Source organism: Ursus arctos, unplaced genomic scaffold, assembly GCF_023065955.2.
Source record: "Ursus arctos isolate Adak ecotype North America unplaced genomic scaffold, UrsArc2.0 scaffold_26, whole genome shotgun sequence".
Classification (NCBI taxonomy): domain Eukaryota; kingdom Metazoa; phylum Chordata; class Mammalia; order Carnivora; family Ursidae; genus Ursus; species Ursus arctos.
Genome location: NW_026622941.1, coordinates 18,976,517 through 19,003,140, shown reverse-complemented (window position 1 = coordinate 19,003,140; position 26,624 = coordinate 18,976,517). Strand labels below are relative to the sequence as shown.

At 38.5% G+C, this 26,624-nt stretch overlaps 1 protein-coding gene across 6 annotated transcripts in view; it reads right to left on the bottom strand.

Annotated features, from left to right (window-relative positions):
• Window positions 1-26,624, bottom strand: part of PDE3A (phosphodiesterase 3A) — a 315,351-nt gene that overhangs the window by 40,611 nt on the left and 248,116 nt on the right. For all 6 annotated transcript variants that reach the window (XM_057303281.1, XM_048216537.2, XM_057303282.1 and 3 more), the window contains 4 exons: window positions 25,743-26,000; window positions 23,461-23,615; window positions 17,738-17,862; window positions 2,998-3,217 (listed from right to left, as the gene is read on the bottom strand). In XM_057303281.1, coding sequence (XP_057159264.1) covers window positions 2,998-3,217; window positions 17,738-17,862; window positions 23,461-23,615; window positions 25,743-26,000 — 758 coding nt within the window. The remainder of the gene's footprint in view (window positions 1-2,997; window positions 3,218-17,737; window positions 17,863-23,460; window positions 23,616-25,742; window positions 26,001-26,624) is intronic.

Here is a 26,624-nt window from a genome sequence, read left to right as displayed (position 1 = left end):
TCAAAAATATCTTCCCCAATGCAGTCCCTTTGTACCTGCCTAAAACCTCATTATCAGATTTATTTCTATGGGTTAAGACATTTTATGCCCAAAGACCCCTTGAAGATTGCCTATGCGGAAACAGAATGACAGTATATTAATTTTCTTTTTTGCCACAAAATAAAAATTAATTCCTTTTTCAAAACTGATCGGTCACCTGCTAAGGCCCAAAGGAAATGAACAAAGTAGAGGTACACGGTGATGGAGTGTGAATGGGAAATCGACTGCACAGAATCCTAGCTGAGAAAAACAGGCCAAGGGGGTATACTGTGAGTAATCTAGAAAAATGAACAAACTGGAGAGTCCTGGCTCTTTAACAGAGGACATTGGAGGAGGTAGGATACGTTTGTTTTCTCAACAGTTTTGACTGCTTTATAAATTAAAAAGCAACCCCACAAATGGCCTGGCAAGTTTCTTCTCTCACTTATCTTGTTCAGAAATTCCATGGTTAGATTTTAATTCTGGCTTTTGTTTCTGGGTTCTTTTCTTCTGCCTAATATTACAAAGGGTCTCAGAGGGGTTTTGTTTGTTATTTAACCACAGAGTACTCAGTCTAAAAGGAAAAGAAATGAAATGGCTCATAATTTATTAAATGTCTCATCACTTTTATTTTCCCTCAATTGTGCTTATACATGGAGTGTAGAGAGAAGCAGCTGCCAGTTAGAGAATATTTTCATCCTAAGTAAATTTATTTTCAAGCCTTAAACATAAGTGGAGAAACATCCCATGCAAAGTATTTCTAATTATGAGATCCCATCACTTTGATTTAGGGAATCGAAAGAAAATGACAGGACCAAAGGAAAAAGAAAGCAGATACGAATGATGGGCTCACATTCTTGGGTGACACTTGGCAGATGGAGGGTTTAAGAGTTTTAAGAATTTTCATTGCAAGATAATACTTAAAAGGAACACTTAAATTAGTAGTTCAAATATACTACCTCTCATGCCAAAAAACCCGCTTGTTGCATAGACCTTACAGCAGCCAAAAGACTGGGCTTCAACGCCAAACCCTTCGAGTTCAGAAGGGGAAACCACAATAATTAGTCGTGTGTTTCTGGAGCTCTCTGTGCCTACATGGGTGGCTGTGCCTTGAAGGCAATAAGAGAACGTGGTTTGAATTACAGACTTACAAAGCCCAAACAAATAAAAGACACACTACTGGATTTATAAACATTACCGAACAAGTAGGCAGTGAAATTCTCTTGTTTTTCTCCAAAACCTATTTTATAAAAATCCCATTACATTCTCCCTTCTAAGAGTACAAAAAATAGAGTGAGAGGAGAAAAGCTACGTGAGTGGTAGATCTTTTCGGAACATCTCTGCTTTCTTTAGGCAACTCATTTCCCACAAGTTTGAAGCCCGCAGTGGGAGAGTCTCCCTAGAAATGCTGGAAGCAGACGTCCTTGATGTTGATTACTCCACTGAGCTTCATCGTGGCTTCGGATGCATACCACAAAAACGTGTTTCCAAAGGATGTTCCACCACCCACTAGCTCCATGGGCAATTACTGTGTGTTAACCTAAAGAAATTGGTTCTGTGGTCAGATACATTCAGAAAGTGCTACCTGAGACAAAAATCAAGAGGTTTTCTTTTTGCAGGACTTCTCAGAGCTTTTAATAAAGTGGTGTGTGTTGTGAATCACTGAAGGAAATACGTGTTTTACCGCAGATCATGTTTTGTGTGTGTATGTGGGGAAAGATGGGATTAATATTCCACAGCAGTTATTTTATTAAAGAAGCTCTCATAGAGAGGGTGACAGAATATCTTGGGGATGATAAACTAACTGTTTACTCTGGCCCCTGACAAATAAACTAACAAAAGTGATTTTTCTTTTTAAAATATTTATGAAGAGAAAAGAAGTAAAAATAAAGATTAGAAAAAGAAACAGCATTTGTTTAGAGTTTATGACTAAATGATCTGAAAATGAAATCTGTGAAGCTTAAAACTGAATATAATCATCACATCTAGGTGTGTGAACAGGTGATATTAGGCGACCAGTATGCAACTCATTTACTCGAAAGTTATCCTCATTCACCTCAGCAAAGAAGTAGCATTTTGTTCAAGGCACTCTCATGACTAGACTTAGCTTAAAAACACTTAGCTCTTCCACTTACAAGAATACTGTAATGCTTTAAGATCAGTTCTTCAATATGAAGATATAAAGAACAACAGTACGGTAATCAGTTAAGAGGATTAGTATCTCCTTCTTCATGATAATGTTGGCAAAATTACTACTCTTGCCATGAGAGCCCTTTTTTTCTTATCCTCTGTGAAAAGACATCACTTCCTATTTCTAATTCTATTTAAAAATCATAATGCAGTACAAGCCAATTGCTTAACTGCATTCAGAGACCCAATTGAGCCCAACCAAAATGTGCCATGTGTTATTTGAGCATTTTTGTTTTATTTATGTATGTATTTATTTTAAAATGTATATTTTTAAGTAATCTCTACACCCAGCGTGGGGCTCAAACTCACGACCCCAAGATCAAGAGTCGCATACTCTTCTGATTGAGACAGACAGGCGCCCCTATTTGCATATTTTTAAAGTGGGAATTGCAAACTTAAAATACTCTTAAAATGGCTAAAAATCCTCCCTGAAGAGCAAGTAAAAAATATTCCAACACATTACATAAAATTACTTGATACGAATTTTTAATTATATGCTTTATGCATTCTCCATTAGTAAGCAGAGGAAATATACACTACTTATTTTCTATCATCTCCAAAGGTTGGCTGTATGGACTGTATGGACTCTAAGCTTTCTATTAACAGGAAACTATGGAAAAATCAAGTTTCTATTCAACACGAATCACATTATCCTATACTTACTTTCCCGTTAACTTATTTGGCAAACCTACACAGAGCTGTGCGGACTGGTGGTGAGTGTTCACAAGAGGAACACTAATACAAGTTTTCGGACGGGTTAAACTTCAGTTAACAATGTAAAATCCTTACCTGCTACATATAACAGGTGGAGGGAGGATCTGAGGAGACAGGTCAGGGGCACTCTGAGTATAAGTTAATGCCCTGTGAGAACCTAGGCCTTGTCTAGCACTTGTGTTGGCAGATTCTGGAAACCGCACTGCAGAAATTTTGCTGACGGGGCTGCTGACAGGAGTCCCTTGGGGAGGTGAGGAACAGGGCGATGAAAGAGGAGAAATTTTCGCTAGGGCACCTAGAAAGAAAAAGAGTTTTTAAATCACTAAATCAAATTTTCTTTGAAATTAAAATTGCAATTCTTAAACTTCACCCTGGACCCCCCATTACTCCATCAGGACCACGTGAGCACTCAGGCCGGGCAGCTGGCCCCCTCTGCCACCATCTGGAGACAAGGTATACAGTGGGGTGTCTCCTCGGCATGAAACGCGAAAAGAAAATCATCAGAAAAAAAATCAGTGGCAATGTTGGCAAATCCGGGTGAAGCCTTGGTGTCCTGGAGTAACTTCAGGACAGAAGGATATTATTTTCTCCTCCCATTTTTGTTTCTTCTTGTCATTCTGACATAATGATAATAATTAAAATTTCCTCATGTGTTTGCCTTGTCCTAGGTTGTGAAATTTTCAGCAGTCACAGGATCTGCTATTGTTTTAAACATTAACTTATCTGGAGCTGAGTTTGGCAGGTTCTGATGCTCACAATATATAAAGAAGACAGATTTTTGAATAGCAATTAACTTTATTAACCATCAACATTTTCGGTAAAACTACCTTAGTCGTGTGAAACAAGACTCTGATTGGAGTCATTTCCGAAGAAAACATTTAAAAATGTATGACGATCCGTTTTAGATTAAACAATACGCCTCAAGCCTAAATTTTAAGTGTTGGTAATCCGTGCCAAACTGTGTTTACTCTTGATTGTGAAAATTTTACAGAGAACTGGCTTAGATTTCAAAGTGCTGATACTTGAGGACAAGGACGAGATCTTTCGAAGTTCCGCTCTCCCAAACACAGAGAAGGCAGGCCGTGCTTAAAACTGAAGGGAGCACGATCTTCAGAATAGCCATCTGTTTACTGTTTGTGGGCACTGTAAGGCCGAACGACCTACTGTAAGGCAAACGAAATGAAATCATTCCTTGTTTTCTATTTCTCACCACTCGAGGGAAACGCACAGCCGGCAGCTCTTACATCATCGGGTAATATGTGTGGGGAACTGGCAGCTGGCTGAGTTTGCTTCCAACGTCCAGTTCTCTCAGAAGTTTTATTTGTTACACCCAAAGATTTTCTGGTCCACTGAAAGGAATATTAAGCTTGCTGGAGGGCTTTTGTAATTTTTACGTTTCTTGCTGACACCATTATTTCTTTTGTTTTTTTGCACCAGATGAGAAATCCTGCTCTTGCTTCGATAAGTCTGGAGGTTGGCAGCCCTCCTATTCCTTTTCTCAATATTTATATTGTTGATTCCTGATCAAAAGATCAATCCCTTGTCTTCATAGGTAAATGAAACTACTCAGATGCAGAGAGGTTAAAGAACTTTCCCAGGGTCCCAGTGCTAATAAGTAGGAGACTATGGAGTGAGCCCAGCTGTTCTTAGTGAAAGTGGTTTTAGCCCACACCACTCTCAGAGACTGTCCAAGGAGGAAGAAAAATCCACCATCTGCTAGGCAGCATTTGCACTGCACTTTATAATGACACGACTAATGGTTTTTATTTTGATTTCTATTTCTATTGAAAAGATTTAGCTATTTTATCAAAGATACTGACAAACCTGCACTGTACATAACGTCCTAATCTAAACAAAAACACAAAACAAAAACAACCCCCACTAAATTCTTAACTCAGAGTTTCCCAAAGAACCTATCATTGTGTGCAACAAAGTGGGTTACAGGTCCCTGTGAAGTACTAATGATTATAATTTTTTTGAATAAAGATTTTAATTGGAAGCTTTAGAATAATTTTAATGTTTAATATTATTTCTAATATTTTATAATCAGATTCTATTATAATTTTACAAAATGAAGGAAATAAAATTTTCATCAAGCTCTAAATCCCTTCCCATTTCTCCACTGCCCTGTAACATTACTGTATTCACACATATTTCACAAATAACACATCATACATACAGAGCATACCTCATATGCTCTGATGGGAAAAGGTTGGAAAGGGCTCGTTTAATTCAGACTATTTGTTAGATGATGGCCAACGGAGTCTTCAGATAATCTTACAAAAGCAATGTAAACATCAAGGAGTGGGCCGGAGGTGTGACGATGTATAAAGTATCTGTACAAAGTAATGATCTGTTTGTTCAACAAATATCTGTTGTGTGCCCCTGAGAGACTAAGGGATGCTATAGTGAACAAGGACGACATGTTCCCTGCTATCATGGAGCCTCCACTCTCTTGGAGGAGTCAGAAACTTAAAAAAGATGAGGAAGAGGACAAAAAGGAGGAAAAAAGAGAAAGAAGAAGGAGAAGGAAGGATAAAAAGAAAAGATATACAATGGAATATTACTCAGCCATCGGAACGGATGAATACCCACCATTTGCATCAACGTGGATGGAATAGGAGGGGATTATGCTAAGTGAAATAAGTTAAGCAGAGAAAGATAATTATCGTATGGCTTCTCTCATATGTGGAATATAAGGAATAGCGCAGAGGGTCATAAGGGAAGGGAGTGAAAACTGAAGGGGAAGAAATCACAGAGAAAGACAAACCATGAGAGACTCTTGACTCTGGGAAACAAACTGAGGGTTGTTGGAGGGGAGGTGGGAGAGGAGATGGGGTAACTGGGTGATAGGTATTAAGGAGGGCACATGATATGATGAGCACTGGGTATTATATGCAACTGATGAATTACTGAACTCTACATCTGAAACTAATGATGTACTATATGTTGGCTAATTGAATTTAAATTAAAAAAAAAGAAAAGAAACCCAGGTAGTTATAAATGATATAAAGAAAAATAATGTAGAGAATGTAGAACAGAGAACAGAAATGCTCTAGGGGTAAAATTTGAACAGAGGCCTGGTGAAATAAGAAAGACTTTTAGATAAGTATTGGGGGAAGCATGTTCCAGATAAAAGAGACCTAACCTGTCAGAGGATTACTTGGGAGGTCACTGTGGGTGCAGTTTAGCAAAGGGGAAAGAGAGGGGCAGGAAACGTGGCCAGAGAATCTGCTGGACAAGGCTGAGAGGGCTGATAGGCCAAGGCAAGACTTTGTTTATTTTTAAAAAGAGATTTCTGATAGGCATTGCTTTAGACAATTCTTTAATTATTTTGATAGCTAATTGTGAATTTTGGGAAATTTTCTACCACTTTTTTAAAGATCAAAGCCCATGGGAACAGTGCCCATATCTGTTATAACACAACATATTTTCTAAAGGCAATTTATGAGAGGAGTGATTTTTTCACTGTTAATTCTTCATAGCTGCCAGCTGATATTCTCAGAGAAATGCAATTCACTCTTAAATACAAATTTAAAAATCCCCTCAATGATTAGAGTTCTTGGAACTCATGGATTAACTAAATTTAAACAAAGAGCAGACCGTAAGACTCCAAACGTACTGCCCGGGATGAAATTTAAAATAAACCTTGTAACAGAGGAAAAGCACTTTGTCTCTGTAGTACTGTTAGTCTCCATATTTTGAACACTTTTAACAAGCATGAGTCTTGGCAACAACCATGAAAAGAGGGATATTTGCTCTCCGTCAACAAGATGGCAACATAGGATGTGCCCCACTTAGCTCTCCCTCTTAAGAACAATGAACAACAACTCAAGAACAAGACACCACTGAGAAAGTCCTGGAAAACCAGGGTGAGGCGGAAGCATGCCCTGGCACCACAGAGACCAAGACAGATTGCATTAGAAGGGTAAGAGTAAAGACTACAAGTTGACCACACTGTCACACCCCCAGGCAGCACAACACTGCATGGAGAAGTCTCCCCTGAGCCTCTGGTTTCTCCAGCAGGAAAAGAGAACCCAAGAGGATAACCAGCACCCCCCACCCAGAATTGTGGGTTGCTTTGTAGGAGCCCCTTTTCTGATCTGAACCTTGGGGATTACACGGGCATCTGTGAGGCTCCGCCACCAGGAATCTGACCGTGATGGATAAAGGGGTCGGGGCTTGCCACAGCCAGGACATAGATCTTGGCAGACCAAGTTCATACCTGCAATGCCCAAATAGTAATCTCAACCAGCAGCGTAGCTCATCTGCAGAACCAAGTTGGGGGCACACACTGATCAGCGACAGTCGTGGGTACAGATCTGATTCAGATTCTTAAGGAAGGAGTTTTGTCAGCCCGATAGCCCAGTATGCCCACACCCAGGCAAGGAGCTAAATCACAGCCTCACCCACTGTGGAGAGCACCTCCCAGCTCCATCTGACCAAAAAGACTGGTGACAATTCCCAGAAGCAGTGAGGTCCAGTCGCCCTTGAGCCAAGAAGTCAGAGGGCAGTGTGGAACACCCAGAACAAAGCCAGTACGGGGTGTGGAGTGTCCCCATGCTATGCACCATCAGGGGGATTTATTCACAGCTAAGGCTGAGGGTAGCTCCTAGCCCCTGTCAACCTCAAAACCTGTTTGGGAAACTGAAAGTAGCTATAGTGACTGCTCCCCCTCCTGCCCAGACAGGGAGCTGAGACAGCCACACCCACAGCAGAGTGTCATTTAGCCCCAGCTGACCAACTCCTGGAAGCTGTGTGGTCTAGCAGCACTGGAGCTGAAAGAGGGGCAGGTGCAACTGATGGCTTTCAGAACAAAGCCAGTGGCCCCGTTTGGACAAGGAGCTTGGAATGTGGGACGGCTTGAGTTAAGACAACAAACAACAAGCTTTGTTGGCTTTAGAGCTGCTTCTCCTCCTGTGCCCAGGCAGGGAATCTAATTTGTAGCCCTGCTCATTACCGATGATACAACCTATAGCCTGTCTGACCAGAGAACCTAACCAGAGCACCATCAATAGCCTTATGTACAGTGGCACTTGAACAGAGAGCACAGCCTGTGGGTTCTCCCATCTTCAGAGGAAAACTGATGGCCTCACGGCACCAGAGAATTCAATGCACATTCCAGCCTGATTCAGGTCCCCAAACAACAAGCCGCACAGGTGTTGGGTCCCTGCCAGGGCGGGGAAACTGATTCATAAACCCTGCTATTACTGAATACAGTACCAGTCCTGACCATCTGGTAAGCCTGACCAGACAATCAAGGCACTGTGGAGCCCATCCTACAGCTTACTTGGGGAGGGAACCAAGCCGGCAGTCCCGTCCAACTGTTCTCAGCCAGTGGCACATCCCCTTGTTCCCATCCTTGGAGCCTGAACATTTGCCTCACCCAAAAAGAGAAACAGGGTAGGTCCTACCTGCCTAACCACATAATTGGGAGGCACGCCCAGAAACAAACTTTGCTGACAGGTGAAGAACTGTCTCCACGAAGTCTGGAAAAGAAACCTGGTTACTCAAATGCATAGATACCAACATAAGATATCAAAGATCACAAAAAATCAGGTAAATATGACACAACTAACAGGAACAACACATCTACAGAACGACGGGAAAGCAATTAACAAAATGGCCATAGTAAATTCCTACCTATCGATAAATGCTTTAAATGTAAACAGATTAAAATCTCCACTTAAAAGATACAGAATGGCTGAATGGATTTAAAAAAAAAAAAGGAGATCCAACAACATGCTGTCTTAAAGAGATTCACTTTCGCCTTGAAGATACAATAGACTGAAAGGGAAGAAAAAAGAGATTTCAAGGAAATGTTAACCCAGAAAAAAACAGGAGTGGTAATACTTATATCAAACAAAATAGACTTTAAACTAAAAATGGTAAAAAAAAAAAAAAATAGAATATTATCCATAATGAGAAAAGAGTCATTACAGCGAGAATATATAACAATTGTAAATACTTATGCACCCAACATTGGAGCACCTAAATACATAAAGCAAAAACTAACAGAGTTATAAGAAGAAATAAAAGGTAATACAGTAATAGCTGGGGATTTACTACCCCACTGTCCACAACAGCTAGATCATCCAGAGAGAGAATCACTAAGGAAACAGCAATTTTGCACAACGCTGTAGAACAAATGGGCCCAGCAGATATATATAGAATATTCTGCCCAACAGCAGCAGAGTACACATTCATCCTAACATTTTCTAGGAGAGACCACATTAGATCACAAAACAAGTCTTGGCAAATTCAAGAAGACTGAAATCATACTAAGCATCTTCTCTGACCACAATGACACGAACCTAGAAATCAGTGACAAGAGGAAAACTGGAAAATTCACAAACACGGGGCGATTAAACAATAGCTTCCTGAACAATCAATGGATCAAAGAAAAAATGAAAAAGAAAATAAAAAAACATCTTAAGACAAATGGAAACACAACATAACAGAAATTGTGGGCTACAGCAAAAGCAGTTCTGATGGGGAAGTTCACAGCACAGAAGCCCACATAAGAAAGATCCCGAATAAAAGAGTCAAATCTACATCTTAGGAACTAGATAAAGAACAAACTGAACTCTAAGTTAGCAAAATAAAGGAAATAATATAGAGCAGAACAGCGCAGAAGCAAATCAACTAGAGAAAAGGAAAACCGTAGAAAAGATAAACGAAGAATTGGTTCTCTGAAAAGTTATGGGTTTTTAATGATTTGTTGAATAGGACACCTAAAGCACGAGCAATACAATCAAAACATAAATAAGTGGAGCTACAAACTAAAAAGCTTCTGCACAGCAAAGGAAACTTATCAATAAAGTGAAAAGACAAACTATGGAATGGGAAAAAAATTTGCAAACCATATATCTGATAACAGGTTATATCCAAAATATATGAAAAACTCATATAACTCATTAGCAAACAACCCAATTAAGAAATAGGCAAAGTATCTGAATAAACATTTTACCAAAGAAGATACAGGAAAGGTCAATGGGGACATGAAAAGATGCTCAGCATCACCAGTCATCCGGGAAATGCAAGTTCAAACCACGATGGGATATCACCCCATGCCTGTTAGAACCACCATCAATAAGACAAGAAATAAATGCTGGCGTAGATGTGGAGAAAAGGGAAGTCTTATGCACTGTTGATGAGAATGTAAATTGGTTCAGCCACTGTGGAAAACAGTATGGAGGACCCTTAAAAAATTAAAAATAGAACTACCATAAGATCCAGCAATTCCACTTCTGGAAATAGATCTGAAGGAAATGAAAACACTAACTCAAAAAAAAAAAAAAATCTGTGCCCACATGTTCGCTGCAGTATTATTTATAATAGCCAACACAACCTAAGTGACCATCAATGGATGAATGGATAAATAAGTTGTTTTATAGATACACATAGTTGTTATATATATATATATATATATATGCACAATATATATATATATATATATGCACATATATACAATGAAATATCATTCAGCCACAAAAAATAAGGAAATCCTACCAACCGCAACAACATGGATGGACCTTGAAGGCGTATGCTAAGTGAAATAACTAAAAGAAAGACAAATACTGCGTGCTCTCACTTACCTGTGGAAGCTTTAAAACAAAAACAAAAACACCAAACTCAGAGAAAAAGAGATCAGACTTGTGGTTACCAGAGGCAGGGGGTGGGGGAAGGGGAATTAGAGGAAAGGAATCAAAAGGCACAAACTTTCAGTTATAAGCTACATAACTATTAGGGATGTAACGTACAACATGATGACTACAGCTCACACTGTCGTATGATGGACAGAAAAGTTGTTAAGCGTGTAAACTGTATGAGTTCCAATCACAAGAAGAACATTTTTTCCTTTTTCTTGCCTTTCTTTTCTTTTCAATGTATCTATAATGAGAAGATGGATGTTGTTTTAACCTATGGTGGTAATAATTTCATAATATATGCGCATCAAGCCATCTTGCTATATGCCTTAGACTTATCCAGTGATGTATGTCAATTATTTCTCAAAAAAACTGGGGGGAAAAAGCAGGGATATTTTTATATTGTAGGTGAGAAGATAAAGGTCTAAGCATATAAATTCCCTTTTTCCCAAACCGAATTACTATTCATACAGTGTACATTATCTTAAAGTTTTTAAAACAGAAAGCATTAGGAATGCTACAGAAAATGGGTACATATTGATGTTGTTAGTCTTCAAGTAGAGAGATGAAAATAACCAAGTACTCTATTTCTAGAAAGGACACACTACAAATAAAATGATCTCAGATGCACGAAGAGGATATTCCAAGGAAATGGGAGAAATACCCTTTTTGCAAGTCTTCAAGAACAAATCATATTCTAGGTTGTTGAAAATGTAATCATGTATAAATTTAGAAGGATTAATTTTATGAGCTTTGGAGTCTCATCCAATTTCATGTTGCACATTCACACATTTACACATGCACACACGTGGTGGGGAAGGATTCAAATAAATACGTATTCTCTCAATTTTACTTATCACTTTATATTTGAAATATGAAGAGACTCTAGGAAAAAGCCGTAGCTTATGAAATATAAATCTTTGAATGACTCAAACTGCCCTAACATAAAATACTTAAAATCGAAGCATTTAAAGATTTTAAAAAAATTAAAATTTAACTTTAAAATTCTAAAATACCAACTCCTTTGAATAATTCAGTCTTTAATTCCTTGCTTCTGAGAGCATGAGAAAATGTGTCAAGACACTAGGAACTTTGGACAATTTTGGAGATGATAAACAATACTGAAAGAAAATGATTTAAGTGAATCAACAACTTTGGAGATGATAAACAATACTGAAAGAAAATGATTTAAGTGAATCCATGTTTTGTTCTGTAAAACTCTCTCGGTTTAATTTTAATTGAACAAGAAAGGAACCAGCGTGTCTAATAAATGCATGTCTCTTTTCTATGCCCTCAGTAAAATGGACAGCCCTGATATTTTTCCAAAACAGAAAATGTATCTACCGTATGAAGAATGCAAACAGAAACACAACCCCCCCCATACACACACACACAGTGCCATAATTAAAGTTCTGTCTCATTTCACATTTTCTGTAGGAAAAACTCAGTCCAACTTGTAGGTGTAGACAGATCTGTAATCACTGTAAGAGGATTATAAGAATCTTATAAAAATTAAAAGGATATGGGAAGGGCCTACTGCAAATACAGTAAGTATGAACTGGAGGAATTTTAAAGCAGAATGACAAAGGCAGCTCTGCTTGGTCAGCGGCTCATAAGAAAAAAGCAAGATTGAAAATATAAATTATATTTAAATATCCTATTTTTATGCTTTAACCAAAGGACTCCTATGTGATTTTATCCATTTATTGTATATTCACAATTGCATAATAATTGGGTTTCAAATATGTAAATTAATGCTGATTGAGCTAGAGGATACACTGTTTTACTTGACGCGGTGCAAAGAACAGATCTCATGAGTCCCCTCTGGAAACAGGCCATTGACCTTTCAGGGTTTGTTCTCTATGCTTGTGTCCCCAATTTCTTTGCCTATCACTTCTTACTTTCCTCCTCCAATTCCCTTTACACGTTACTTAGGTTCTGCTTCCTTATACTCTTTGCCACATAAAGGGGCTTTTCCTGGCCCCCCTTCCACGTAGCATCACAGTCAACTACATCAAACACAGCACACCTGCTTAGCCCAGGCAACACCATCACGCCATCACTGCAGGCAAAACAAAGGTTTCCAAACAGCAGAGCCCATCGGATCAGGAAGGACTATAACTGAATTTCAGCTCTCTGGTTCTTGATGGGCTTTTTTCCCTTTTGGCAGACTTTCGGGGATTTGTTTAGTCGAATTCAGCATGCGTAGGATATGTTATTTTATAAACATTGTGACAGCGGTCTAAATAGGTCACAATGCAAAATCCCCTCCAAATGTAATCATGATAGGGATACTTTATGTACTTAATGGTAAGGATGGAGTGAGACTCTCACCATGCCTGTTCTAGTTTCTATCATTTGCCTTTGGGGTATGTTACACAGACTTTTTTTTTTTTTCTTTTACAGTTCATTCTTTCTTCTCGGCTACAGTTGTATGAATTGAAGCATAGGACACAGAAAAATTAGGCTGTTCTTCATGTCCGTTCCATCATTTGTTCTGTTATTTCCAGGGAATGCACTAACTATAACTTTCAGGTATTTTTTTTTTAATTGACATGTAATTGACATGGAACGTTACTTTCAGGTGATTCAATATTTGTACACCGATTTTAGTATATGTGTTGCCAAAACAAGCACAATTTTCAGCTTCTTGACTTTACCATGTTGGTTATTTTAATAATTTTAATTTTCTTACCTAAACGAAGAAACTGAGAGACACAAAATCAAATCCTTCCATTACCATGTACTTGGCCAAGGACAGGACCAAAAAAATTCTAATTTTAAGTTACTTCAGTTTGTTGTCCTCAATTTTTTCTTGTATAAATCATTAGAACAAAAGAAAGGATTCAGGATTTGTGAGCTTGGTCAAGTTACTTTCTGTGCCTCAGTTTCCTCAACTGAGTCTTTTCCAAGCTACACAAGAACATAGAACATTTAAATTCATATTTCATCTCTTCAGTTGCATATTATTTTTGTCTGATATTTTAATTCTGTCCTTAAAAATTAAAAAAAAATACCAGGGCACCTGGGTGGCTCAGTCAGTCAAGCATCTGACTCTTGATTTCGGCTCAGCTCATGATCTCAGGGTCGTGAGACTGAGCCCCACATTGGGGTCCAACACACTGGGCATGGAGCCTGCTTAAGATTCTCACCCTCTCTCTCTGCCCCTCCCCTGCTCATGCTCTCACTCTCTAAAAAAAAATAAATAAGTAAAAAAAATTTTTTTTAAATAAAAAAAGTGTAAAAAGTAAAAAATAAAAAATACCTACAAATCTAGAAATACAATGATTTATGCATATAATGTTTGTTTGATAAACTCACAGTTTTTAAATTTATTTACTATTTTTATTAGGTCTCAGACCTCTTGTCTGCTACTATTTTTCTTCCTTGAATACATCCATTATAAACTCCTTCAGTTAAGATTTGGCAGGTGGGAAAGTTTTGACTTTCTGAAAATGTCTTAGTTCATTCCTATGGTGTTGTGAGATAGATGTGTCAGAGGCACAATTTCAGGCTATTATATTCTCCCAGGACTTTGAAGAAAGTGATTCTACTGTGCTCTGATGCCCTTTATTTTAGACAGTTCTGCTCTCAGACTGACCTGCGTTCCCTGAAATTTCATTTTCTTTGGCTGACTGTAAGATTTTTTTTTTCTTGTATTTGGTGTTGTGTAGTTTCAGTATTTTGTGTCTATGGGTAAAGTCTTTTTTTTTTTTTTTTTTTTTTTTTTTTTTTTTTTTTTTTTTTTTTGCCTTTCCTCTGCTTCTCCTCAGAGTTTATATCCCCTATCCTCTACTAAAACAATGATCATGCTATATTGGATCTTTCTTATATTCTTATATTTTTAAAAATCTTTTACATCTTCCTATTTCTCATCCATGCCATGTTCTGGGTAATTTCTTCACATTCTCTGCTCCCCAGTTTACTACTTCTCCCTGTAGGAGTCCATTATTCCATTTAACCTATCGTATTTCCTTGATTACATTTCCAAAAGTTATATTTAGCTGCTCTGCAATTACATCTTCTCTCATTGCTGTTAGTTTTTATGACCTCATATTTTTCTTTAAATATTTGCATACTTTAGAATTAAAATATGTAAATATTTTACCATTAAAATATCTCAACCCTTTTAGAGATCTGTAAAGTTGCTTTTGTTTGTTGTTTGTTTCTAACTCATGGTGGTTTGTGTGTTTAGCGATCTTGGTTTTAAGCTCCAATTTGTTTGAACTTGATATGTTAAAGTCTCATGGCCCTTAACTGGTAATGCTTTCCTCCATGTTATTTGCATGTATTTTTGTAGAGAGACAAGGATTCTACCGACCTACTGACCTAGGACCACATTAGTGACCCTTTAAAATCTCACATTTAATGTGGAATGCTCAAATTCAGCCCTTCCACCTTGATGGAGTCCCAGATGAGTCCCCATATCACTGAGGTAATCTGCATTTGCCCTCAGGGCAACCCAGTTTAGGTATTTGCCCACATTGTCCTGTTCTTGGCCCTGACTGAAGCCACAATCCTACTTCCCAGTTCACTAATAACTTCTAAATTATAAGGCTAAATGAACATTACCAAAGAGCAGAGAGGACCAGGTAAGTCTTTGAAAACCAGATTATTATTTTTTTAAAGATTTTATTTATTCATTTGAGAGAGAGAGAGAGAGACGGCCAGCTAGAGAGGGAACACAAGCAGGGGGAGTGGGAGAGGAAGAAGCAGGCTCCCAGCGGAGGAGCCTGATGTGGGGCTCGATCCCAGGACCCTGGGATCACGCCCTGAGCCGAAGGCAGACGCTTAACGACTGAGCCACCCAAGCGCCCCTGAAAACCAGATTATTTTTAATGGTGCCTGTCAATGATGCAATCCTAACAATATCATACTTTCTGGAGGTAGTGTCTTCCTACACAAAATAGAGATTTAAGCGAGGTTAGCACTTAAATGATTCCAAGAAACAGTCACCAACATAAAGTAGATGATCAAAGAGGAAAGAAGTACTACATTTTCTAGATGTAAGAAACAACAGAAGAGTTGTGCCTCTTTTAAAATGAGACGTTTAGGGGCGCCTGAGTAGCGCAGTCGTTAAGTGCCTGCCTTCAGCTCAGGGTGTGATCCCGGCATTCTGGGATCGAGCCCCACATCAGGCTCCTCCACTGGGAGCCTGCTTCTTCCTCTCCCACTCCCCCTGCTTGTGTTCCCTCTCTTGCTGGCTGTCTCTCCCTCTGTCAAATAAATAAATAAAATCTTAAAAATAAAATAAAATAAAATAAAATGAGACGTTTATATTTCAAGACACCACCTTTAAATATTAGTAGAATGAACTAAGTACCATTTCTCTAACCCTCATAGACCTGTTGCCATTTTGAGGACTTCTGCTTCTGGCTATGATGTGGTAGTTTGTAATAAAACCATGCTTCTTCAAGAAGAAAAAGAAAAGTTGAATTAAAAAAAAAAAAAAAAGCTTTCAAGGCAAAACAGTTCAGAGGGACTAGGTTCCCAGAGAGAGCAGAAAGAAGATACCCCCGGAAGGGTGAGCCAAAGTCCTATGAACTGTTCTGGTCAGCATTATTTACTGACCATTAGCATGGAGCAAAAGGCTACGAATCTAGGCAGAAGGATGCAGCTATTAGGGAAGCAAGTCAGCAGAACTTTTAAGCAGTGTCACGAGGCTAATGACACGAAAATTGGAGTTTGGGACTGCCGCCATGGCAGCCAGAACGTGAAGGTCTAACAGCCCAGTGAGAAGGGGGTGGTTTTTCCCTGGAGCCATTTGGAAAATTCTTAAGCTGCTATAAAGGCAGAAGATTAAGAACATAAGCAGGAAGCTACTGAAAATCTCATTACAGTTTTCTACAGTGCTCAGAAGTGAAAACTTCGAGTCAGAACATTCCAAGAAGAAGAGGTCATAATAAATACCCCAGACTCTCAAGTGAGATTCTAGGAGGGGGCAATCTGGCAACGGAGTCTGAAGAAAACTATATTCCAGTTTTGAGTCAGCACAGATTCTGATTAAATGAAGTATTCTTTATTTAAATCATTCACTTTCCTACCTGAAACTTAACTTAATTTTGATATCTAAACTCTTTATCTTCAGGTGCCATCTGCATTATCTGTTCCCATCTCTCTTTGTGCTTGCCAATTTTGCCACTCATCTAAAATCTTAAGTTCCTTAAGCTTTCTCTCAGTGTGCCAGATCTTGTATCTCTTTTCTTCTCTTTCATGATTTGAAAGTCTTTCCTCTCTTCCTCATCATAGCCTTTAACACATTATATGGTAATGGCCATTGATCTGTTTGCATTCCCCACTAGACTGTAAGTGAGAATTCTGTGCAAGGAACAAGTGGGTCTGGCTTAATCACTACCATATTCCTGAAACTAGTACAGGGTCTGAGATACTGATTGCTTCAAGAATACCTGTTGAGTAAAGGAAGCTGGAGGGAAGAGAGAAGCTGATGCTTAGAAGTATATGGGGTGCACTGACACCAATGTGGAAAACTCCACGCAGTAGTTAGACTCCAGATCCCAGGTGGGAGACATCACATCAAATTTCATTTTGTAGTAGCCTGAGGGGAAGGAAAACCTCCTGCCCACTGTGCCTGTGGGTCTTTCGGTGTTGATTTGTGGGCTTTTCCAAAGGGCTCTCAACGATCCTGAACTGTGTTTTCTCCAAATTTAAATACCTCTTCCTTTCAGTGTGCGTGTGTGTGTCCGTGTGTGTGTGTGTGTGTGTGTGTGTGTGTGTATGAGGGGGTGAGTGAAAAAATTATAAAACCTAGAGTAAATGAAGCCTTTCCTTGAACTCCCTGTAAATATTATACTCCTGAAAAATAATTTTAACAAACACTAAAAATAAAACCGAAATTTGGGAAGTACATCATTAGCTTTTACATTGTAAGATGATACTTCCAGAGATTATCCTCAACAGTGACACCGATTTCCTATCAAGTTCAAGACAGGATATCTAGCAGAGCAACCTTGAAAGAATCTATATCATCACATAAAGTGGAAATTTAAGGAGCTAATTGGTTATTGAGGCTTTTTTCTTTTTAGAACAGTCACAGCGAACACATCCGAGTATGCATCCTCAGAATCTTGTTTCACCACCTAAGATCGAGTTTATTCCATGACTGCACACTCAGTGAGTATGAACTCTTCTCCCAACATATTACTAACCTGGTCGATTTGGCTTTCTTGAGTTTACATGGTTAGCTGCAGAAACAGCATAGGATGAAGTGAAGGATCTGCTTTTGGTGAGGGTCATCATCACCGGGTTATTCCAAGAATCGGGACTAACAGCACTATAAAGACAGAGCATAAAGAAAAATGAAGAAATTATTCATCAATTATTGGGACAGATCTTGCCAGAACACAATCACCATTTCCATAATCGGCTTGCCAATCTGAGTCATGGTCTAGGCTCAGTGACAGGACCACTTCACTTCCAAATGAAAGAATAAGTTATCTGAGCTCAGTTTCTGCTGCAGGGAGACAACAGTTACTCATCAAACATACTGGGGCGATAAGAGAGAAAAGAACTTTCCTATTTATCCAGTTAGTAGGCACCAGACACTTCTTACTGTACTGCTGTAATCATGTTCCTCATAGATCTTCTAAACCCTGACAAATGTATTGGTTAAGATGCAAGGTAACCTACAGTAGTTATAAGTGCCATGATACCCGTTTCATGCTCTTTGCTATTTATTATTCTTGGTGTACCTAAATTCAAAAATTGAGTGCTTATGAAATTATTCAAAGACAATATTCTTTGCAGTGTTTTCTTATGAAGGAAAGGTTAGCAATAGGCTTTTAGCCTACAGTTTCTTTTATTGGTGTTACCCTGGAAAGAAAGGGATGATGAGCCAAATCCCCTTGTAAATATGCTAATGATGGACCTGCTGATGCTATTCACTGGGAGAAAGGTAATGGACAGTGAGTCTTTATCTAGGAAATGCTTTTATCAGGATATCCTTGGTTATTATCGTAAATAAATCTGGAATTAACGGATCAATGGAAGGTTGGGGAAGGGAATGTTACACACCCATGTAATTAATGGGATATAAAATTTTGAAGGTGTTCCGAACCAAAATTTTTCTGCATGCACTGCTCAAAACGTTATGTTAAATCTAAAACAGAATATACTGAAATTTGAGAGAGAAAAGAATTCAGGAAGCTGTGTTGACAATCTTGGAATGCTCCATGGGACAAATGCTTGGTCTGCGTTTTGCTAACACCTGTGTGCTTTCAAACATTAATAAATTTGGTACTGGGTAATATCTATAAGTTGCATGAGTACAGTCTGACAATGTGACACTCTGCCAATTTCATACTGGCACTGTAAGCAGGATGTACCTGGTCTGTCTGTGTGGCTTACTGTCAATAAACCTGAAATTGATGGAATTATGGAGTCATGAATGCTGAATATTTCTCATGTAAGATGTATAATCAATAGAATAATTTAAAGATGTTCCATAACCAACATGGCTTCCTCTGCTCAAGCAACATTATGCATGCGTTGCTTAGAATTCTGCATGTTAGGGGCACCTGGGTGGCTCAATCATTAAGCATCTGCCTTTGGCTCAGGTCATGATCTCGGGGTCCTGGGATGGAGCCGCACATCAGGCTCCCTGCTCAGCGGGGATCCTGCTTCTCCCTCTCCAACTCCCCCTACTTGTGTTCCTTCTCTCGCTCTGTCAAATAAGTAAATATAATCTTTAAAAAAAGAAAAAAGAATTCTCCATGTTAAATATAAACTAGAACATGTACTAATGTGGGATAAAAGGACTTTTTTAGGGTGCTGCGCCATTTCATCCCTCTTGAAGGGAGGAAGGCTGAGCATGTGCTTTGCTATTGCCCATACCCTCTGATTTTTAGTAAATTTAGGAAGGAATCAGTTCTATAATTTGTATTGAGTTCAATTTAACACTCTAACACTTATGTTACCTCATTTCTTCTCTTGTTTTCCTTTTCATATTTTTCAACTGTTGACTCAGGCATTTAAAAGCTTCATCTTTTCTCTAATTCTACTAACAGTTTACAAAATAAATCATAAAAAAGATATTTGAAATACAGAATGAACTCCAGCAATTACCAAATACAATGAAGAAAAACACACTAAATGATGTTTCATATCCTTCTTGAAATCTCATTCTAGGCATTTCAGAAATGCCTAGAATTTGGAAACAACGAAATCAAATAAAACTTGGAATCTGGAGAGATAACTACACTAACTGTTTCCTTACAGTGCTGTCCCTTTCAACTTCTTTTGCTGGATTGAATGACTTACAAGGTTTACTGTGAAAAAGTTTTCTGCAATATACATGTGGCCTAGGAGTTTTGATTTCTTAGTACATAATACAATGAGTAGGTTATTACTTTTCTATGTAGACTTTTAAAAGAAAAGACCTTACTATTAACTGCATTTTATTATATTTATATATTTATTAATATCACAAAAAGTTCTATTATGAAGGCTAGCCTGAAAAACGCCTATTCCTTTTTTTAATAAAAACATTTAAAATACGAGCACTGCATGAAAGAGTCAACTTAATTTTGAAAAGTTTTATAAACTACAATAATAGAGTACCTTTAATACATGGGAAATTAATGAATTTGAAGATAAATAAAATTCTAGCTATATATTCCTTCTTAACATAATATTAATTTATTAAACTACATATTAATAAACAATAACTCAATATCTTTATGTATATGTAGATATATGTATATGTATGTATATGTGCATTACAATTTACTGGCATTTTAAAATATATTGCTTTCTGTGATCCTTGCAACAATTTTCAGCTTTGTATCGACCCTCACGTCCTTGATTCCTGTTTAGAGCTCATCAATATACGTAATAATTTGGGTTTTGGAGAGGAAAGTAGCTTAGGGAAACTTTTACTTGGTCACCTCATTCTGAAAAAGGGAAAATTTTCTATCTGTCTGTTGTGGAAGATCTTAAGCCTCTTCCACAAAAGTGGATTTGATAATCTTAGTTCTACCCATAACAACTTCATCTTAGGTCTGAAAAGTCTTACCAGATCCTAAGATTTTTGTTGTGGTTGTTTGTTTTTAAACCAAGTTTAGAGCCTCCTTTCTGCCTACCATACAGAGGCAGGGGTCAACTCCAAGGCTGACATGGAATTACTAGAGTATGATTTATTTCAGACTTTTTGATTTATCTCAAGCCCCCCCCCCCTTTTTTTTTTTAGAAGTACCTACTGGTACTTCTGCTTCTGCCTAATTTACCTCCCCACTGTGCCACAGTCCCCTTCTCCTAAGGATTCCTTGTAGCGGGTACTGAGGCTCAGACAAGGACCCTGCTCCTCAGGGCACACATCTCCAAGTGGCAGGGCCAAGGTCCTTCTGATCCTCAGTCCAGTGTCCTTTCCACCCAAGCTGTAGTTAAAACTACCCAGGAGTCAATCAGCCAGCTAAACACCAAAGGGCATGTAAGCTGAGGGCTGCTCCTAATTTTCACTTCCCACTCTTGTTCTTTTGATCACTGCAGTCCTCAAAGTCCTCAACAGAAAGACATATAGGGGGAAAGGAAGAAACAAAAGGGCTGGCACGGGCAAAACAGTACAAGGGCTAAACCTCAAATCAGTTTTGAAACCAATAAATAGTGTTACCAATCGGTCTCCTAAGTGGAGGCTTTAACTTGGGTTTACATTCAGGGCCGGAGATGATCTATGGCTATCTTTCCACTGTTTTCCCCCATGACAAAGAAGGAGTCAACGAAAACCAGTTGTATTTAATGGTGGTACTATTGCCACTTATATGTGGTTTTCCTTCCAATTCTCTTCAGAATGAATTTCATTTCTTCGTATGGTGAAAATTTGTATCATTTTTTGATTTTATAATGAGGACATTAATAGGACAGTGAAATAAAGGAAAAGTAAAATTAGACAGGGGAAAAAAGTATACTCAGGCAAGACAGCTGTAAGTACTTCTTGGACAAAGAAAATGAGTGGGGTTGGATGCCCTTCCTTATCTATTTTGAAAATATTTGATTATGAGTATTTATGTCATCAAGCAGGATGACAGGATCCCTGGGAGTTAAGCTCATAAAAGTTCTTGAAACCCTCTTCGTGGTAATTTCAATTACAGTTCCTAATGTCATTTAACTAAGAAGAAAAAAAGTACGAGAAATGAAATTTGACCAGAAGTAACAAACAATTACAGAAAGAAAGGAGACATTTATGCACAAATGGATTTTTGGCAGAGTCATTGTATGTTAAGAAAATCACGAGCATTAACTATTCTACAACAGAAATCTTGGCAAAGTGTGTTGGCAAAATAGCCTCTCTAAAGATATACGCTGAGAACAAAATTCATCTTCTTAAGGAACAAATATTTAATGAAGATCCACCATCACTTATCAGTATTTGCTGCTGTAGACATTAAAAATGGTCAATATTTTCAGAGGGAAATATCACTAATGACCTGTAATTTCGACCTTCAGGAAATGTCCACGAAACAGATTAGGTAACCTTCTCCTTCGGTAGCATTTGAAGTTTTACAAAAGCCCAGGTAATAAGATGGAGTGGAATTAAACTGATATGTGAAAGAAAGCATCATTTGAGTTTGTTTCTGATTCTACAGGTTTATTAGACTATCCATATTAATATGGAAGAAACCAGTTACACATATTTTTAAATGACAGAGAAAGAAAAGTTAGTGGTCATTAAACTCATGATTTGAAAGGTTTCCATTTCTCTGCCAATCTCAAAATGGTGCTTTATTTATATTCAAGCCCAAAATCAGGAGAAAATTACTTCTAATATTGCCATCACGGAGTTCAACAAAGATATGGTTATTTTTCAGTCATTAGGTCATTAATAAAACTGATGCAAATGTTTCAAAAACCTGAAATCATATGGGAAATGTCCTCAAAATTACTGAATTCATATAAAGCATGCTATTTTTATTCTAACTAGAAAAGGACAAACACATGGTATTTTCTTCAAAATTCTCTCTAGATCTTCACACTATCTCTCCTTTAGCTTTGGTGATTCTGGCTTTTAAATCACTTTGTAAAATTGTAATTAATATGCTAAATAAAATTTGTTCTATTTTTAAATTGATATATAATTGACATATTAGTTTCAGGTGTACAATATAGTGATTTGGTATTTGTGTATATTATGAAATGATCACCAAAATAAGTCTAGTTAGCGTCCATCACCACACAGTTACCAAAAAAATTTTTTTGGCGATGAGGACTTTTAAGATTACTTTCAGCAACTTTCAAATGTGTGATATAGCATTATTGACTATAGTCAGCATGCTGTATGTTATATCCCCATGACAATTATTTAAAACCGGAAGTTTGTACCTTTTGACCCCCTTTACCCATTTGGCACGCCCCCCCCCCACCTCTGGAAGACATCAATTTGTGCTCTAAATAAACTTTAAATTATCAAATGTTTGGACATATCCAGATGCAGTTAGGATGACGATCTACTTTTTGATCTGATCTTTTGCCTTTCATATAATGCTAGGACAACTGGTCTGGTAGGCTGGGGGAAATCTAACAACAGTTTGATTGTCGGGTTGCATGTCTTTGATTTCAGAATCTCAATATCACTCTCGGTCTGGATAAAACCTAGCTTACCAGTACTCTGGGCTCACCTCATCCCATCCTGTCACACTGGTAGGCAGCACCTCAAGTCACTGTTCCCATTTATACCTAAGACCAAGCAATACCATTTAAGCCTAATTATCTGATGTTAATCTGTAGAGTGCTTTGCACTTAAACCACATACCTTCTTCATTTTCAAAGCTGGCCTCCAACCAAACATAACTGGTTGGGCCACATTTCCTCTGTAATTGGTTATTCCTTTTGGTAAGTAACTTCTCTAAGAGATGTGAAACCAACAGGGATATTGCCTAACCTCAATGAAGATGCCTCATGTAGTTTGATGCTTGCGCTCCGGTCCCTCCGTACTGGGGCAGGCTCCAAAGTGGGCAGGCCTGTGGCTGAGGTGGTGGTTGTCCAGGTTGATGAAACTCGTCTCAACAAACCAGGAGGCAAACTCCTTCTCAGGCGCTAGGAAGAAGGAGTGTTGATTTCATTACCGAGCATATTTTGGATCACTGACTTCTATATAACACAATGGGAGGAAATGGGTTTTTAATTGGAAGTGAATTTATTAAACCATAGTGGCTGAATATTACCTATCTGAAATTTGGGTGCTTAGGAATTCAATAAAAGAATGAATATTATAAAATTAACATTTGGGGATCTTCATTTAAATGATGATTGTAATATGGAATTATAGGAATGAGAGTCACTTAACTTTGGGAAAACTTTATAGTTACATTAGTTCAATGGGATATACACAGTTATACATAGATTACATTAGTTACTATGAGCAAAAGATTTTCCTCAAAAGTCATTTGTTTGGAGCTTGGATTAATTTTACCATCTTGCAAAACAGTCTCTACACCAAAGTGTTTATTAATTTAATTTCAATTTCTTTTTTTTTTAAGATTTTATTTTTATTTATTAGACAGAGATAGAGACAGCCAGCGAGAGAGGGAACACAAGCAGGGGGAGTGGGAGAGGAAGAAGCAGGCTCATAGCGGAGCCTGATGTGGGGCTCGATCCCATAATGCCGGGATCACACCCTGAGCTGAAGGCAGACGCTTAACCGCTGTGCCATCCAGGCACCCCTAATTTCAATTTCTTGATTTACAAAAGGCAGGAGCTGAGTATAAGAGTGTAACTCACAAAATGCACCACTTTTCTTGTGGCTAGCATGACTTAGACATCAGGCACAAGGGTAAGACCATCAGTACCAACTCTTCTTAACAGAAGAGTCTGCTGGTTGACCTGCAACCCTTTCATTGCTACTTCTTCTCCTGTGATATCCTAAACAGGGTATGTGGCATCAATGGCAGGGAAGCAAGATCCTGAGCTTACCATGATGAACACCAGCACTCTAAAGAGAGTCTTCCCTTTAAAAATTAAAGTGAAGGTATTCTTCTAATACAAGTACAGCAATACAGTTATAATAGGTAGAAGCTCGGCCCATTTTTATCTGTGGCTAGTTACTCCTAGTAGACCACATATGTAGACATTATTTACAAAGATGCACTCTGGTCTCCTGAGGATAACAAAAGCTTCTGAGAGTATATGGCACCTTGAGATTCAAGAATAGCTGATACTAGTTTCCCATATTTCTTAAAGATCTGAATATGCATCTTTGAAGGTAATTCAATAAGCATGGTAAATACCAGGACGGATGCCTGAAAGTCTCACTAACTTCATGCCTATTTTGAGACTGAAAGGAATCAGTTAATCCCCCTCCCTTCTTTTACTGCCACATCATGCTTAGCCATACCTTTCTCAGAGAAGTAGATGTTCAAAAAAATTATGTGAATACCTAACTGACAAAATTGTGTGAAACACACATTCCTGAGTCAAGAAACTCACGTCATGTAATTCATGGGTTTTACTGACTGACCACTAGCTCCAGAGACAGATGCTTGTTTACGAAACACGTAACTATGCAGGATGTTTTGGGCGGGCTTAAATTCTGATTTTTTTTTTTCAGTCTTTAAAATAACCCATTTTCAACTAATGCAAGGTCTAAGCTGTGTGCAGGATCCCATTTCCTACAGCTTACATTTGTAAAACTCATATTTTACACATAAAAAGAAGGAATTTACAAATCACTAAGGTCATCTTTTACTTTAAGTCATACAAAACCAAGTAAAACTGTTTGAGTTCAAAACTTCTTGGATTTGGGAAAGCCAGGAGGGCCCTGTGCACGATATCACACACAGAAATCATGAGCAGAGCAACTCTGGGTTTCAGAGGCCAAGGGATTTTAAACAGAACCCACACTAGAATGGGAGCAGGGACTTTTGCCTGGCCCCCCGCCCCTCACTGCTACATCCCTCTTCCACACAACAGAGCCTGGCATAGAGAAGTAAAAACTTCTTCAAAGTCTGAATAAAGAAAAGGTAAAACTTTCATTTACAGAAAGCTATGAGGTTATCAGGACGCAAGTCTTTACGTTTAAATTTTTATTACTTTGATTACCATGATCAGCCCATCTTCACTGAGTCACTGACGTGAATCTGCGTCTGGGTTTGGGGGTGACAAGGAACAGATCTAAAAGGCAAAAGAAAAGTTGACCCTGTCCAGGGATAGGTCATTAATACCTACCTTGGGAATAGCCAGCTTGTCTTTTTCAGAGCCTTCCTCGGAATCAGAACAGGTGTAATTTTCACTGAAGGAAACAACAGGATTCATGCGGGGCTTGTGAATAGCCTGGAAGGTGAGCTGGGTGCTGAGCAGGTTGCTTACTGCCCTCAAGGATGTGCACACGTTGGGGGGCAGCGAAGGGTCTGCCAGGAGGTCGGTAATGAGGCCGTGAGCCTCCCCCATCACGGCAATATCCACGGTAATACTGGTTCCTGAGGACTGAGACACCAAACAGAGGAACTCTAGTGAGAAAAGGCCTGAGGCTGAGACACACACACTAAAATGGGGCTTTTTCCAAAAAAAAGGGCTGACTGACTCTTTCAGGTTGCAGGAAAGGAACATTCAAATCACATTTCTATTTCAACTTTTGCCAAAATTTGCCATGGTTTTTGCCATTTTTGTGTTCATGGCATGTTTTTTAATGTTAGAACTCGGGGAGGGGTGGGACGTATTTGAAGAAATTAAAAAGATAAATGCTAGCTTGTAAAAGGCAAGACGTTGGGGTGCCTGGGTGGTTCAGTCAGTTAAGCCCCCGACTCTTGGTTTCAGCTCAGGTTGTGAACTCAAGGTCCTGGGATCCAGCCCTGCATTTGGCTCTGTGCTCAGGACGGAGTCTGCCTGAGATTCTCTCTGCCTTTCCCTCTGCCCTGCCCCTGGCTCGTGCTCTCTCTCCCCCTCTCTCTTTCTAAAATAAACAAATCTTAAAAATAAAAAAAAAAAGTCAAGAGGTTTCAAAGACTTGGAAAAAACTTCCTATCAGCCACTCCTTATGAAGAGCTCAACATTTTAATGCATATTATTTAGAAATTTTATTCTAAAAGTAACCATATGCTGTATACTTCC